This window comes from Hemiscyllium ocellatum, chromosome 4 (assembly GCF_020745735.1).
Source record: "Hemiscyllium ocellatum isolate sHemOce1 chromosome 4, sHemOce1.pat.X.cur, whole genome shotgun sequence".
NCBI classification, from domain to species: Eukaryota; Metazoa; Chordata; class Chondrichthyes; order Orectolobiformes; family Hemiscylliidae; genus Hemiscyllium; species Hemiscyllium ocellatum.
The window spans coordinates 2,843,792-2,861,492 of NC_083404.1; the positions used below are offsets into that span (position 1 = coordinate 2,843,792).

Sequence of the window (17,701 nt, forward strand, 5' to 3'; positions counted from 1 at the left end):
TTAGGCAAGATCTGAACAGGTGAATGTTTGGACCATGATGCTACTTTCAATGGCATAATTCTTGAAATGGCTAGCTTAAGGCAAGCTAGGATTTCATCAGTAAGTTTTAAGATGAATGGGCGGCACGGTGGCACAGTGGTTAGCACTGCTGCCTCACAGCGCCTGAGACCCGGGTTCAATTCCCGACTCAGGCGACTGACTGTGTGGAGTTTGCACGTTCTCCCCGTGTCTGCGTGGGTTTCCTCCGGGTGCTCCGGTTTCCTCCCACAGTCCAAAGATGTGCAGGTCAGGTGAATTGGCCATGCTAAATTGCCTGTAGTGTTAGGTAAGGGGCAAATGTAGGGGTATGGGTGGGTTACGCTTCGGCGGGTCGGTGTGGGCTTGTTGGGCCGAAGGGCCTGTTTCCACACTGTAAGTAAGTAATCTAATCTAATCTGATGAATACTTATCTCCCAAGCAGATCTCATGAAGGGGTTTTAGAGCCACCTGGAATTGCTTGGCGTTCTAATCATTTTAACCCATTTGTGTGTTGCACATAAGTTTTATTTTAGCCGAAGATATTGGTGGGAGAGGAATTAAATTTTGTGCATTACTTCTGGCCTGAAAGTAATTCAAGTTTCTTTTCATAAAGATTTATTTTACTGTATCTTTTCGGAATGAGATATTTGTGAACTGTGCTAGAACTGGTTGGTGTCCTACATTTTTAAAAATATTTTTGATTCAACTCATCTCAGAAGATAGGGTTAAAGTTAGAAACATTTGTGATGAATAAGTCAATCAGGAAAAATGTCTGAGATATTGGTACCATTCTTTATCACAGTTCTGAATACATGACTTGCTGCAGAACCATTTTGACTGAATCTTATACAATGGTATTCAAAACAGCTTCCATTAACTAGAGTATTTATGAAAGCAACTCAATTCAGAAACTGGGCTCATAGTTATCAACTTTATCATACTAGTTTAGCATCAGAATGAATTCTGGATTAAAGTTTCTGCAGTCAAATGTTGACTGACTTTCAGTTACTGAAGACCTCTTGTATTGACAGAAGCCCTTGGTTTACACTGTTAAACCCACCAACTATAAGTACAGAGCTTTGTTCTTTTATCTGTTGCTATGTGTGAGTTCATAAAGCATATTCTTTAAACCTTAATTATTTAGGAACAATGTCATTGAGAGCTAAGGAGCTCTCATTACCATTAATCAGCACAAGCCTGAAACTTGTTCCACTGACCCCAGGACCAGGTTACAGTCGGGGCTAATTTATGTATGGGTTCTACTTTAATGAATCAGAATATTTTTGATAATATTTGTCATTCAATGACAAAATATGATTATTTCTCAACCGTACGAGTATTCCACTTTTTTAACACAAACTTGCACTTTTATGTAATGCCTATCTTGTGAATACCTGTTTCCCATATGACTATGTACTTTGAGGCATATTTTCTATTGTTTGCAAAAACGTAGTTGCTTGTATGAATAAAGTAAAGGATCAGTGTTAAACAGTGTTGATAGTGTTTAAAGAAGGCTGATTAGCTAGCACACCCAAATATGAATATCTGTAATACTCGCTACCTTTGTCCTGCTCTCAGCTCAATTGCCGCTGAAACTGAAATCTGTGCATTTGTTGTCTCTACACTAGTGTTATAATACTTTGTTGCCAAGTCGTGTTCATCAGCAACTTCAATATAAAATTCTCATTATTTTTGAAATATCTGGCCTATTCCTTCCTCTGATCCTCTACACCTATGATCTCATTACAGCTGCTCTGACTTTGGTGTCTTATTTGTTCCCTCACTTTCACCACCTCATGTTTGGCAGACATGCTTTCAGCAGTCTAGAAAACCCAATTTGTAGCTCCCTCTCTGATCCCCTTTATTTTTCCATCTTCGTCCCCTTTTGAAGTGCTTTCTCAGAGCTCACTGTTTACATCAAATATTTCAGCATTTCTTTAATAGCTAGGCCTCTGCTTGCACATCATTATTGTCTAGTTGTATTTCTGACGATCTTTTCAAAGTATTATACAAAACAAGCATGTTTCCTATTTTTGTAAGGCAGTTTATCGTCAATTGATGAACCCTCCATTGTTTCTTTGGACTGAAGAAAATGGTTTTATTTTTCTCATCTTGTCTCTTACTGCTGCCTATTTCAAATTGTACTTGCATAAGATAGCCTGAGTTTATGTATTAAGAACCAAAAACATACTGTTTTTGAAAATCACAACTTAGAATCAGTGATCCAGAATTTCTGTGTGTTTTAAATAGAAATCCATTAACTTCTACGTTGAAGTGTAACTTCTGGAGCACTGATAATTAAAAAGAGATTGTTCAATCTTTACCTCATCTTATATGGGTGTTTTCTGGCAAATATTTGAGTGCTGGAGGGTTTTATTGGCACATTTGAGATTTGTTTTATGTTTTTTGTATTTGAGTAACTCAGAAATAGCAGAGCAATACACTTGTGGGATCATGGCTGTCGCAAACCTAAATCACTGGAATTGCCCAACATGCTGACAGTTTTATAGTTAGGTGTTCATATGATTAGTGAAGAGCTACAGGCCTTCAGTGTTTAAAATAACTTTCTTAAACGCATTTTTAAATTACAGATGGACCAGGAGAGAAGAAGCAGACTTCTATCGTGTTGTGTCAACCTTTGGTGTAGTTTTTGATCCCACAAAGAAGCAATTTGACTGGAATCAGTTCCGTGCCTTTGCTAGACTGGATAAAAAGTCTGACGACAGTTTGGAAAAATACTTCAGTTGTTTTGTGGCTATGTGCAGAAAAGTGTGCCGTATGCCTCCCAATCCAGGTGAAGGTAAGACTTTAAAATGTGGAGCCAAACCAGGTGATAGACTTAAGAAGTCATCAGTTTGGATTCGGAGTGGGAGGGGGGAATGCAGCTGCAACAATTGCCATAAATATGATCCAAAATATACATCAGACTCGAAGAGTGTGGTGCTGGAAAAGCACAGCTGAGAAACCCAGATCCAACCCTTCAACTCGGCATAGCCCTCTTGAACTGTCCTACCTGCCCATCTTCCTTTTCACCTATCCACTTCACCCTCTTCTCCAACCTATCACCTTCACCCCCCCCCCACCTTCATCTTCTGATTACATTCCCAGCTGCCTTTCCCTCCACCCAACCCCCCCTTCCATGTATCTCTCAGCCCCCTTGGACCACCCCTCCATTCCTGATGAAGGGCTTCTCAGATGCTGCCTGACCTCTGTGCTTTGCCAGCTCCACGCTCTTCCACTCTGATATCCAGCATCTGCAGTCCTCACTTTCTCTGTACTGTACACCAGCCTAAATTGCAACATTTAGCAAGCACCAAATTAAAGGAACTTAAGTCAATTTTGATTCCCATATTTATGAAAGTATTTTGTTTTTATTACGAAGAGCTTGATGCCAGCATTTTCATCGAGCCAATTACAGAAGAACGTGCTTCTAGAACCTTGTATCGAATAGAACTTCTCCGGAAAGTTCGAGAGCAGGTTTTGCTTCATGCTCAGCTCGATCAACGACTCAAGTTGTGCCAGCCAAGCATGGATCTGCCTGAATGGTGGGAGTGCGGCAAACATGACAAAGACTTATTGATCGGTGCTGCAAAGCATGGAGTCAGTCGGACAGACTACCATATTCTAAATGACTCTGAGCTTTCTTTCCTTGAGGCTCATAAAAACTTTGCTCAAAACAAAGGAGCTAGCCAGCGGAGTAGTACGCCTTTTCAAAACCAACCAGGTGCCTGTCTGAGCCAAATGCCTTCTGTTGTCACATCCACACCAGTTCAGGAAGAAAAAAGTACAGAACAGACTGACAATGATCATAGCAAAGCTGAAGGTGGGCTAGAGTGTCCTACCACCCCACCACCTCAAGAAGATCAGAGCACAGTCCCTCTTAAGGAAGATGGGAAAGTTAATTGTGATGAGAACGTACATGTTGATTCAGAATGTCAAGACCCCTTGGGTCCATTGTCTGTGAAGATTGAACATGATACTGAAAAAACTTTAATCATAGCCACTGGATTGCTTCCTGACCCTGAAGATAAGGAACTGAGACCTAAATTACAATTTGAGAAAGGGTCAGAAGAAGATGACGATGACGAGGATGATGACGATGATGATAAATCGGAAGCATCATCCCAACCTGAAGGTACCACATATAAAAAGTGCCATCTAATTCTTTCTTGAATTCTGTTAAATTTGTATTCCTAACTAACAATTTACTTTCTAAAACAATTCCCTGAAAATGGCAAAACAAGTAGATAAGGTGGTCAAGAAGGTGTATGACATGCTTGTCTTAATTGATTGGGGCATAGAGTATAAAAATTGGTGAGTTATGTTGCAGCTGTGTGACCTTCGAGTTCAGCCTCATTTGGGATATTGACAACAGTTCTGGTTGCCACACTACCTGAACGATGTGGAGACTTTGAAGAGGGTACAGAAACCGTTTACCAGGATGTTGCCTGGTTTCAAGGATATTACCCACAAGGAGAAATTGGATAAATTTGGTTTATTTTCACTTGTATGTAAGGGAATGACCTGATAAAAGTTTACAAAATTGAAGGGCAGAGAGAGAATGGATACTCAGTCTCCCTCTGTTAGACTCTATGCCTCGGTTAATAAAGACAAGTATACCATATGACTTTTTAACCACTTTATCTGCCTGCCCTGCTGCCATAAGGGCCCAGTGGGCATGCTCACCAAGGTCCCCCTGACCCTCAGTACCTCCCAGTGTCCTACTGTTCATCATGTATTCCTTACCTTGTATTACAATTGCATCCCCTCACATGTATCCAGGTTGAATTTCATTGGTCACTGATCAACCTTCTGACCATCCCATCTATATTCTCTTGTAGTTTCAGTCTCACTATTTACTACCCCACCAATATTTGTTTCATCTGCAAACTTACTGATCTGTCCTCCAACATTCAAGTCTAAGATGTTTCTATAAGCCACAAACAGCAAGAGCTTATCTTTGCGAACCTCACTGGACAGCGGTTCCCAAATGCAAAAGCAAAAGGGGGAATAATGGTAAAAGCATTTCTTAAATGATGAGGGTTTGGAAACTGTTAATGTCTTTGACTACATGTCACTGAAAGCTAGCATGCCAATGAAGCAAGCAATTCTAAGGGCAAGCAGAGAATTAGCCTTTAACATAAGGAGTTAAGTATCGGAGAAAAAGAGACTTCCTTCTTTGTAAAGAATATTGGAAAACTGCACTGGGAGTATTGTGTACAGTCTGCTCCCCTTGCCTTGGGAAGGATATAGTTGCCATTGAGAGAGTGCAGCAGTGCTAACAAGAGGGATATCTGGAATCCTGGGTTAAGGAGTGATTGAAGAGGCTGAATCTGTATCTCTGGAGTTTAAAAGAATGAAGCGATCTCACAAAAAGTTGAGAATTTCATCAAGGAGTGCTGAGGAAGCTATTATTAATTCAGTTCAAGACCAAGATTGGTAGATTCTGATTCCTTTTTAGACCAAGGGATGTGGGATTAGCATGGGATAAAATCAAATACTACATCTGGAGTTGAAAGCCAGCCTTATGGTGACCATATCTACCACATCTGATTCACATACGAGCTTTAGAGAAGGAATATCTGTCTCACCTGATCTTGCCAACCTGTGGCTCCAGATCCACAGCAATGTCTCCACTCTATCTAACTGCTTTCATGTCCAATAAAACTACCTAGCATTGAACAAGGCACTGCCTGTCAGTGACACACATAACCTTGTTGGACCTCTTACTAATACTTGGAAACCTGTGCCAAAAGACTAGTCAACTAAGAACCTGATGTGTGTAAGGTATGATTCTGAGAGTATTATGTCCCACACATCATTCTTGGGGTTGTCCTGTCACACCCCCAAGAATAGCTGTCTGCTTCAAATTGTCCAATATGTCCATTTCCCCCTAAAGCATGTGAACCCTCTCTTCCAGGTCCTGTCAAGGTCTGAATACCTTCAACTCCTTCACTAATCTATCATTCAACACTGAGTTATCAATGTTCTGTTTCATTTAGAGATGAAGCAATCTGTGCCCATGTGCAGCAAGGACTGGGCATCGTTTGGGTTGATAAATGGCAAGTAATGTTTGTCTCACAAATGCATACCATTGAGAGAGAATCTGATAAGTTCCCCTTGACATTTAATGGTATTACCATTACTAAATACTCACATCACTGCTTTGATCAGAAATTTAATTGGATCAGTAACATAAGTGCTGTGGTTCCAGGAGCATGTCAATGTTAAAAATTCTATGGTCATTGACTCAGCTCCTGACTCCCTGTACTGTAGTATGTACACCATCCACAAGATGCAGGTTAGGGATGTGAGGCAATTCTCCTCACTGACCTCAGTGAGTATAACCCCAACAACACTCCCAGTTCAGCTGTTGATTTAATGGTCACCCATCCATTATTGGCACACTATGACAGCAGTCTATACTGTTTGCAAAATGCCTAACAACAAACTCAACAAGTCTCCTTTTGAGATCACTTTCCAATCTGCGCCCTCTACCATTTAACGCAAGGGCAACAGGCTCACTGAAATACCAACACCTGCAAATTCCCTTCCAAGGGGCAGCACGGTGGCTCAGTGGTTAGCACTGCTGCCTCACAGCACCAGGGACCCAGGTTCAATTCCTGTCTCGGGCAACTGTCTGTGTGGGCTTTGCACATTCTCCCCGTGTCTGTGTGGGTTTCCTCCGGGGGGGGTCCTCCGGTTTCCTCCCACAGTCCAAAGATGCGCAGATGAATTGGCCATGCTAAGTTGCCCAGATGTAGGGGAATGGGTCTGAGTGGGTTGCTCCTTGGAGGGCCTGTTTCCACACTGTAGGGAATCTAATCTAATCTATTCAAGAACACTGATTAGTCTGACTTAAAGCATATTGTCATTTTTTTTCTGTTACTGGATCAAAAGCATGGACCTCTTAGTACTGGTACTGTGGGAGTGCTTACACAATTCTGTAGCATTTCACAAAGATGGCTGAAGGGCGATGTGAGACTGTTTGACAAGTGCTACTCAAAATAAAAACGCAATTTGTAGTTGACAACTTATACCACAATAGCCCATATGTGGTACCTTTATACATGTCTTGGTGACTGCTGTTAGTACAACATTCTTTTTGTAAAAATATACCTGTATAAAATAGGCAGGTAATGCTGTAAAAATACTTAAATTAGATCTGGTACTATTTTTGCTGTCAAAACTGAGTGCAAGGACATGAGCTCACTCATGATTCAAATTTCATTTAGTGGCAGGATATTGGTGATGATATTGTATTCAAACTGCATGATTTTCTTCTCAGCTGGCACTGCTACCCAAAGCAAACAATTTGATGAAGAAAGTAACGCCTCTCTAAGCACTGCCCGGGATGAAACTCGCGATGGCTTCCTCATGGAAGATAGTGAACCCACAGTAGCTCAGCTTCTTCATGAAAGAACATATTCCTTTTCCTTCTGGCCGAAGGTTTGTCCAGCTTTAAACTTGCAATATATAATTCAATGCTGTGTTGTGCTAAAGCAAACAACTTTTGAATGAAATTTATTTGATTAATTTTGCCCTCCTACCATCTGCTCTGTCTTTTTTTTGGTTTTTGATTGCTGCAGCTTAAAGACAGGAAGCCTGCCCCGAGTCTGTTTACTGTAACATTGGTGTGATCCAATTAATTTGATTATTCACAATTTATTTTTGTTCTGCAACCCTAAACCCCATCTACCAACCATATTTAGCTAGGGTCGCACCTGGTCTCCCATACACAAATGAAAGCAGGACTTCGATATGTAGTGACTAGCAGGTATAAACTTGCATCCTGTCAAAGTACTATGATTGCATGCTCCTAGTTTCATTAGATAAGCATCCAATTGTTTTCTTGCAGTCCAGTGCAAGGTTTTTAGCCTTTATTCGAGTTCAGAGAACCTGAATTTAGATTCTTCAAATTCTCACAGGTTGTTTAAAAATATATATCTATGGACATCTGCAATTGGTTTCTAAAAACGTAATGATTCCTTATCTCTTGTTTGGTAAATACGATAAAATGTATTCCAATTTTGCTTTTACCTAGTCTCAAAGTCTGATGGTGACATGACATTCATTTCCTATGTTTTAAGTTCTTTCAAAGTTTGTTTACAAGGCTGGATTCCAGTCTAAGATTCAAATATGTCAGAAGGAAAAGCAGACTTAAACTGATCTGCTTCTTGAAATGCAAGTCCTTAAAGTGATGAATTAAGTTACTTACCATAAAATGTCATTTTGCTTATTAAAGCCTAACAATAATAAAATAGCCTGTCATCCATCTGTTTTTTCAGCATCCCTGTGATTTTGCCTACTCCACCCGGTAAATTATTCCGAAGATGTAGTTGTCTTTCAAGATTTAATAACTGTTATACTTTCACGAAATTTCATTTATACGCACTAATGAACTTTTCAAACTTTGTAGGATATTTTATCTAGCAACATGATTTAACATTTAAAACATATCATTTTATTACTGGTTAATGCTTCCCTAATAAATGCCAGGCTTGAGCTTGTCTAATAATTCAAATCTTATCCTTTTGTGCCGCTAACCAGAATTGAACATGATATTCTTTGTTAATGAGTAGTCTATTGTAAACACTTAACACAGTACTTAGAGATATATTCTGCTATTCCAGCTGCATATCTCAGCATTTATTTACTATGTAGATGTTATGAGTGACCTTATTATCATCACCTGGTTACTTTGACTCTCCCTGTGCTGCTTCAGTTCCAATTGTTAAATGCTTCATACATTCTGTAATTTATGCTTACTAGTTTTAACTGTAATTTGTTAGCCCAATTATATAGCTAATCTCTCCTGCTCTCTCTCTATATAAATGTCAACTAATCTGTTAAATTTGTTAACGGGAGGGGGAATTAGAAATTAGAAAATATTGACTCCTATGAGGCTATGTCCAACAGCAATGCAAGTGCATTAATGAGTAGTCTTTGTTTTTTAACAGCTAATTGATCATCAGATTCTTCAGAGTTTTCATTGATTTTTTTTCCATGCAAGTTTCAGTTTCTCTGTTTGTTTAATATGGAATCCCTTGGACTCTCATTACCCATAACCACTTCAAAGTCATGGGTTCATCATGCAGGATCATCCTGTTAAATCTTTCCTGAATGCCCAATTGCTGCACTACAGGTATTACTCAGCCTGCCTTTGGATAAGCTTATTGTGGTGTTTATGCAGCATAAAACTTTTTCTGTCCCCCACCCCACCCCCCAAAACAAGCAAACGCAAATTTTGTGGGAAAAATCTATAGTTGTTTCAGGTGTTGTTTACAGTCCAAGTACTTGTTCTGCTTCACTGAAGCAGGATGGGCAGAACCCTGATTTCAGTGTAACTGCACCAAAATCCTGATGGCAGCGCTGTTCCAAGTGTATCTGTTTGAAGAATCATCTCTTTGCATTCCAGGATCGTGTAATGATTAATCGCTTGGACAATATTTGTGAGGCAGTGGTCAAGGGAAAGTGGCCTATAAATAGGCGTCAACCATTTGATTTTCATGGTATGATCAACTACACACCCACATCAGTGGAAAGCCCTCTGCCAAGGAGGAGTTTCACTGAACTCTCCATGGTAGGTCAAGGGAGCTTCAGTGCCTGTGAAGATATAGCTGGTTCTCCTCAGGTATCAAGGGTAGGTATTTAATATTCCTGTTACACTGTATAGAATATGTTTGAAATAAATGAAGAACAAACCTAGGGTGATATTGAGCAGGGAAGTGATGTCGCACTCAATTTACACAATAATGCAGTCTGACACTAAAGTGTTTTACTTGTTCTGTGCCCTATTTTGGTCCAATCTAAACAAAATAGTGAAGGGGGAAGAATGACCAATTTGAACATTAAATCCTGGAGCACAAACCAATCATTGACAGTACAGTAATCAGTCAGTTGAACAGATCAATGATTGTGTTGTAATTTTTATTTATTAATGTCCGAGCATTAGTAGCGTATCAGACCCCAACTAATTCATGACCTGAAAGGTTTGAAACTTGGAGTTTGTTTTATTCATTCTTTGGGATGCGGATGTCCCTGCACTAGGGCTGCCATTTATTGCCCGTCCCTAAATATCCAAAGGGCAGTTAAGAGTTAACTGCTAGTGCTTTGGTGTCATATGTAGGTCAGACCAGGTAAGGATGGCAGATTTCCTGCTTTAAAGGGTATGAGTGAACCAGATTTTTATGATGATAGACAGTGAGTACATCGCCACAAATTTCACCATCTGTCATTGTATGACAATCCGTGTCCCCAGAGCATTGCTCTCAGTTTATAGATTACTGATCCAGTGATATTACTATGCCACTGCTTCCCCAGTTCTCCAGTGCTATCATTTACTCATCATCCTAAGCACAAACTTCATAATGTTCAGAAGTGGGCAAAAAATTCCTTCTTGTTAATGGGAACTTTGTAAACTAAGGGAAAAAATCTACTGTCCTGTTGCTTTTGAACAACTCAAATAATTTGTGTTCCGTTCTTAGCAGTTTTACACATTCATGTCTAAAGAAAGTACAAAATGTACATTTAGTACCCTTTTGAGAAGTTAACATTGAGTTTTGGCATTTTTAAACATTTTATGCAAAACGGATGTTACAGCATTTTGCATGTTCATGCTAAATTCTAGACTGTCTCCCATGATGTTAGCTGTGTGGACAAAATCAGGTACCATCTTCAATGTACAAGGTTAGAGGACAGGAATAATTGGGCCAGAACATGCATGTGTATTTCAGTCCCCATTTTGAAGTACTTGATTTTAAATGATGTATTTTATTATTATTCCCTAAAGTAATGTTTATGATAATTGCCAAGCCCAGAATTAGGGCATTGCCGTTTCTGTTTGCTGAAACCTCGGGAGCTAAGGCAGACCAAACAAAATTGTTCCAGCACTCCTCCTGGTGGTTTGCACAAATCTTAGTGTTCCCAGTGCAAATGAAGACATGATTTAAGTGTCAACACAAAATTACCAAAGAACAGCATAGCACAAGAACAGACTCTTCACCCCATAATGCACTGTCATATGGTGCCTTTCTAAATTGAAACCTTTTACCTGTATTGATCCACATTCCTCTATTCCCACCTATTCACTTATCTGTCAAGGTACCTTTTAAATGTTACTAATGTATCCATCTCCCCCTCCAGTGCACAATCCTCTTTGTAAAAGACTCACCTCTCATCATCTCCTTTAAACCTACCTTTTTACACTATACCTACTGTGTGACATTGCTACCCTGGAAAAAGACACTGACTATTCACACTATCCATGCTTCTCATAATTTTCAAAACTTCTATCAGGTCACCTCTCATCCTTCATTATTCAAGTAAAAAAAACACTGGGTTGTCCAGTCTCTCCTCATGGCTAATATCTTCCAAACCAGGCAAAGTTCCTGGTAACATTTCTGTATCAGCTCCAAAGCCCCCAGGTCCTTTTGGTCATGAACAGAAAGCAATGCAAGAAGCAGAGCAAAAGCAATAACTCAACTATAGATTTGGGCAATTTGGGAAAGAATGGCTTTATTGGCTCTAAAGTCATTTATTTCTTTCAATTCCTGTGTTTATGTTATCACTCTAGCATGCTTTATTGAGGGACAGTGATGGTTGTGTTATGAGGATGCCAATTTAATGACTTGAAAGTAGAAAGATCCCATTGTTCTCTGTTGTAAATGTTAGATTGTACTACTTCCACGTGCAGTTTGGTGTCAAGATTCTTTGCTCCCATTCATCCTTTCCGAAAGAGGAGGTTTGTTGCTAAAAGTTTTCCTTGCAAATATTTTCTTGGACTTATTAACTTAAAGTGACAGAGACAAATCTGCATTGAATGGCAAGAGTTTTGTTTGTAGAATCCAAAACTAATGTATTTCTCCCCCACTGCAGGATGATGCATTGAACCTGTCAGTTCCAAGGCAACGTAGGAGACGGCGTAAGAAGATTGAAATAGAAGCTGAGCGAGCTGCGAGGAGAAGAAACCTAATGGAGATGGTAGCTCAGCTTCGCGAGTCTCAAGCAGCCTCGGATAGTGGACAGGAGAGAGCTGTGGACTTATCAAAAGCCTCCAGAGAGGCCAAAAGTTCTACCTCAGTCAGTAACCTTGCTGTTAATTCCAAGTATGTTTTGCCGAATGCCTCTGTGCCAGTATCTGATGCCTATAAAGCCCACATTGAAATGCTGCAAGCTGGCCTTTCACGAGCACCAACTGGACTTATGATAAATGGTTCATTAGTTGATGGGGAAATGCCAATAAAAAGGAGAAGAGGAAGAAGGAAAAATGTTGAGGGACTTGATCTTCTATTTATGAATAACAAACGGACATCATTAAGTGCTGTAAGTAACAATTTAATGTAACATAAAAGCTGGGAGCAGGAGGTGGCCATTCAACCCCTCGATCTGCTCCTCCATTGGCTATACTCATGGCTGATCCCATCTCAGCCTCAACTCCACTTTGCTGCCTGCTCTCCATAACCCTTCAATCTGTTTCTATTTAAAAACCGGTTTCCTCCTTAAATGTACTTAATGTTTTGGCATCTGCTGCATGTTCGGGTGGCTTTAAAAGATTTGCTTTTTTTAAATAATATCTATACACCTCATCATCTGGAGTATAACTGCTTTTCAGCAATGAAATCTGATTTGCCTTTTTTGTTTTAATGGGTTTTTAGGATTGCACAGTATTTTCATTCTTATGAGTTTTGCAATGGCAAAGCTTGTGGAAGGGAAATGGGCATACACTAAAACAAATCTTTGGAGTGTTGCTTTTCAAAGAGCACTTGAATAATAGCTGAGGGGGAGAGGAAGGTTAACAAACAGTATCAGTTCTACTGCACATCACAGCACTGTCAACGTAGTAGTGATACTCATATCAGGCAGCTGAAAAGGAAGTGACTAAAAACTTTAATATTCTACCATCATCCTTTGTAATTTATTTATTTTTTTCACTTTCCAATTAATTGGTGCACTCTACAGTACTTAATTGTATATTGTACAAGCCAGAATGTTTGCATTATTTGTAAACAGACTGCTGAATATATCATACGATATTTTCTAAATCCCTGTGCTCTCGTGTGCAGCAATGTTAGATTGCTGAAATAAAAAAGATACTAAACGTAAGGGTATTTTCTGATCAGGTGTGACAGTGTTCTGGATTCTTTGAGTAATGTTTTGAATACTTTTGAGAATATCACAATATGAGGCTAAATTATTAGAGAATAGTAGTGCGTGATTGAGGAGTCAGTGCTAGATTGGCAATGAAACTAGATTAGATCATTTTTTTATAATAAATTGTAAACCACACTGCATTCTCTCAGCAGTCTATATGATTTTGGATTTTAACAGTTCAGGAAAATGAAAAAAAAACTTGTTTTTCAAGAGTACTTTGATTTAAAGTCTCTTTTGAAAAAAAACACCTTTTTATATTTTGGTGCTTCCTCAATCTTGTACAGCAGTGCAATCTTAGTTTAGCTGCAGATATTTGTGGTGGAGCATGACTGGACCCAGTTAACAAGAGTGTGCACTCCAGTCCATAAAGAATATTATCACATGCGTAGTATGACTCACTACTCAACTGTATGACATTCCTTTGTACGTACTTTAACTTAAGGACGCACCAGGAAGACTTAGTACAAGAGATATGAAAATAAAAGTCCAAATACATCCAATAATTTGCCAATTATGATACTTAAAATGCAGTGGGGTTTTGAGGCAATTTGCCTGTTTTGTTAGGAGCCAGTAGTCTGAGCAATGGTTTTATAAGTGGTCTTAATTGCCAAAAAACATGTTACAATTTTTAAAAATTCATTTATGGGTTGTGGCCATCTGTCTGGCTGAGCCAGCATTTATTGCCAATACGGGTACACAACCCTTTATCCGAAACCCTCAAGACCAGCTGGCTTTCGGAATTTGGAATTTTTCGGATTTCATAATAAGTGACAGTTTAATGGTGAAATTTTAAAAATCTTACCAAACAGTGGACGCACCTGTGAGTACTACGAGCCCTGAGACAGAATTGACGCCTGCCAGTGCTGGGCCACATCCCCATGTCACACCTGAGTGATGTGGCTCGAGAGAGTGTGTGGAGTTGGGTTAACTGTTTACACGCAGAACAACCTTGTTATGGAGAAAAAAAACGTCCCAGCAAAACTTCAGATTTTGGAGCTTTTTGGATAAAGGGGTTGTGTACCAGTCCCTAGTTGCTCTTGAGAAGGTGAGGGTGAGCTGCTTTGACTTTCTGCAGTCCATGTGCTGTGGGTTGACCCACCATGCTTTTGGGGAGGTTTTCGGGATCTTGACCCAGAAACTCTGAAGGCATGGCAATGTATTTGAGTCAAGGTGGTGAGTGGCTTGGAGGGGGTCCTGCAGGTGCTGGTGTTCTGCTGCCCTTGTGCTTCTAGATGGAAATGGTCGTGGCTTTGGAAGGTGGTGTCTAAAGGAGGTTTGATGAATTTCTGCCAGGCATCTTGTAGATGGTGCACACTGTGCTACTGAGCATTGGTGATGAAGGGTGTGTTTGCCAATGTGGTACCACATCTACTTTGTCCTGGAAGGTGTCAACTTTCTTGAGCATTTAGACCATTAGAAATAGGAAAAGGAGTAGGCCATTCAGCCTCCTTGGGTCTGCTCCACCATTCAATAGGATCGGGTCTAACCTGATACTTCTCATGTTCACTATCCTGCTTTGTCCCTGTAACCTTAGATTTTCAATCAGTCGGAGGAATCAATCTACCTTGGGCTTGCATATACCCAAGGACTCTGGCCCCACAGCTGTCTGTCGCAAGGAGTTCCAAAGAGAGAGAACCCTGAGAGAAGAAATTCCTCCTCATCTCAGTCTTAAATGGGTGTCCCTTTATTCTGAGACTGTGCTGTCTGGTCCTAGACTCTCCCACAAGAGGAAATACCCTCTCAGCGTTTCCCCATCAGACACCAAGTTGTGTTTCAATGAGATTGCCTCTCACTCGTCTGAACTCCAGTGAGTAAGTCACAGCTTGTTTAGTGTTTGTTTATAAGACAGTCCCTCCATAACTGGGGATCATCTTATTGGAGCTGTGCTCCAACAGGCTAATGGGGAGTATTCCAATATATTCCTGACTTGTGCTTTGTAGAGAAGATAGAATGGGATCAACTTTAGAGAGTCAGCAGGAGAATTAGCTATTGTAGGATTCCTAACCTCTGACTAGCCCTTGTAGCCACAGCATTTATATGGCTAGTCCATTTCAGTTGTAGTGTCATAGTCATACAGCAGGGAAGCAGACTCTTCGGTTCAACTCGTCCATGTCCACCAAGATACCCAATATAAAGCTGTTTCACATGCCTGCTTTTGACCCATATCCCACCAAATCATTCCTATCCATGTACCTGTCCAAATGTATTTTAAATGTTGTAATTGTACCTGTATCTACCTTTTTATTTTGGCAGTTCACTCCACATATGAACCACCCTCTGTGTCAAAATATTGCCCTTCAGGTCCCTTTAAATCTTCCTCCCTCACCTTAAAAATACGCCCCCTAGGTTTTAAACTCCCCCCAACCCTAGGAAAAAGACCTTTTGTTATTCACCCTATCAATGGCCCTCATGATTTTATAAACCTCTATAAAGTGACCCCCTCGACTTCATCTGCTCCAGTGAATAAGTCCCAATCTATTCATCCTCTCATTTCAACTCAAACCCTGCAGTCCCAACAACATCCTAATAAATCATTTCTGAACTGCCTCCAATTTAATGACATTTTTCCTAGACCAGAGTAACCAGAATTGTACACTGTACTCCAAAAGTGGCCTCATTAATGTCCTGTACAACCTCAACATGATATCCCAATTCCTATACTCAGTGGTCTGCAGAATAAAGGTAAGCATGCTTAAATGCCTTCTTAACCACCCGGTCTACCTGTGACACAACTTTCAAAGAATTATCAACCTGAACCCCTCAGGGTCTTTGTTAAATACACTATCCAGAGCCCTACCATTGACTGTACAAGACCTGCCCTTGCTTGTTTTACCAAAATTCAACATCTTGCATTTATCCAAATTAAACTCCATCTGTTGTTTCTCAGCCCATTGGCCCAATTGATTAAGATCCCTCGGTAGTCTTAGATAATCATCTTCACAATCGACAAGGCACCAATTTCTGTGTAACCTGCAAAAGTACTAACCCTGCCTCCCAAATTCTCAACCCTCATGATAGATTCGGTTGAGTTGGCCTCTTTGCTGGAGTTTGGATGAATGATAGGAGATCTTATCAAAACATTTAAAATTCTGACAGGGCTGGATGCAAGGATGATGTTTCTTGTGGCTGTGGACATCAGAATAATCCCATTTCAGACTGAGATGGGAATCAGTGGTATTCTCTACCACAGAAGGCTGTGGTAGCCAAGCTATTGTGTTTATATTTAACAAAGAAATTGATATTTTTTGGAAGTTAAAGGTGTCAAGGGTACAAGGAGAAAGTGGGTGTATGGGTTTGAAATGGAGTATCCGCCATGTGAAATGGTGGATTGGACACAACCCCCTCCTGTTTTCTGTGGTATTTCAAAACAAAGTTTACTGCGGGAACAAACCAAACAAAATTGAAACCGTGTAAATTGAACTTCAGATGGTATTAAAACAGTCAGCAAGCTTTTGTTAAACTATGCAGAATGACTGTTTAACTTTCTTATTTTGAACAGTACTAACAAAACATATACTGAGTTAGCTGGTGAACTAAGAATGCATTGTCTTCCAAATTAATTTTGGGATCTCAGTGTTGCTAGAAAGGCTGTCATTTTATTGCCTGAGAAATAACTGCATTCTCTCACAGCTAAGTGAGCTGCTAAGTGTATAAACGGGAGCTAAAACTTTGGGCAGCACGGTGGACCAGTGGTTAGCACCACTGCTTCATAGCACCAGGGACCCAGATTCTGTTCCAGTCTCGGGCGACTCTCCATATGGAGTTTGCACGTTGTCCGCGTGGGTTTCCTCTGGGTGCTTCGGTTTCCTCCCACAGGGCATGCTAAATTACCTGTCGTCTTATGTGCATTAGTCAGATGGAAATGGGACTGGGTGAGTAACTCTTCGGCGGGTCGGTGTGGACTTGTTGGGCCAAAGGCCCTGTTTCCACACTGTAGGGAATCTAATCTAATCTAAAAATCAGCCACATTGTTATGGCACTGAATTGCATGCATCTCAGACCCAGTTGTTGGGATTTAGGACAGTTTTGTTATCACTTATTGGTCTACTTTTTTTTTCTTCCAGATTTTGTTTTGAAACAATTCAAATTCCCAAACATTTAGGGTAGGATTTGCAATGATTAGTCTACAAGTTGGGAGGAGTGCAGTAACATAAGCATTTCTGTTTTGTCAAGTTAGGCTTGTGTTAGATGTGTTTCTCTGATGGAGTTTGCACCTCATACCATGAGTGTGGTGTGCTCAGTAGCGTCCTGAATTACAATGTAATTTAATTTGCACAGATGCAACAGCATTCATGGTATTGATTCAATAGCTTGAATTTTCTGATGGCCAGTTGGTTGTATTTGTCAAACAGATGGGAATTGTGTGTGGGCACCCTGTGAAATCCCCATTATAGTATAGTCCGAAAGAAAATTAAAGATGCCACTGGGTAAGTCTCTCTACCTGGAACCCTCCAGAAGTAACCATTTAAATTAGAAAATTGAGTTCTGCTACAGTTAAGCAAATAGTTGAACTTCTCCTGTGTAACTATAA

The 17,701-nt window shown here is 40.2% G+C and overlaps 1 protein-coding gene across 3 annotated transcripts in view; it reads left to right on the forward strand.

Annotated features, from left to right (window-relative positions):
• chd7 (chromodomain helicase DNA binding protein 7) overlaps positions 1-17,701 on the forward strand; it is a 343,180-nt gene that overhangs the window by 311,953 nt on the left and 13,526 nt on the right. For all 3 annotated transcript variants that reach the window (XM_060822645.1, XM_060822642.1, XM_060822647.1), the window contains 5 exons: positions 2,610-2,818; positions 3,401-4,153; positions 7,307-7,467; positions 9,437-9,661; positions 11,896-12,342. In XM_060822645.1, coding sequence (XP_060678628.1) covers positions 2,610-2,818; positions 3,401-4,153; positions 7,307-7,467; positions 9,437-9,661; positions 11,896-12,342 — 1,795 coding nt within the window. The remainder of the gene's footprint in view (positions 1-2,609; positions 2,819-3,400; positions 4,154-7,306; positions 7,468-9,436; positions 9,662-11,895; positions 12,343-17,701) is intronic.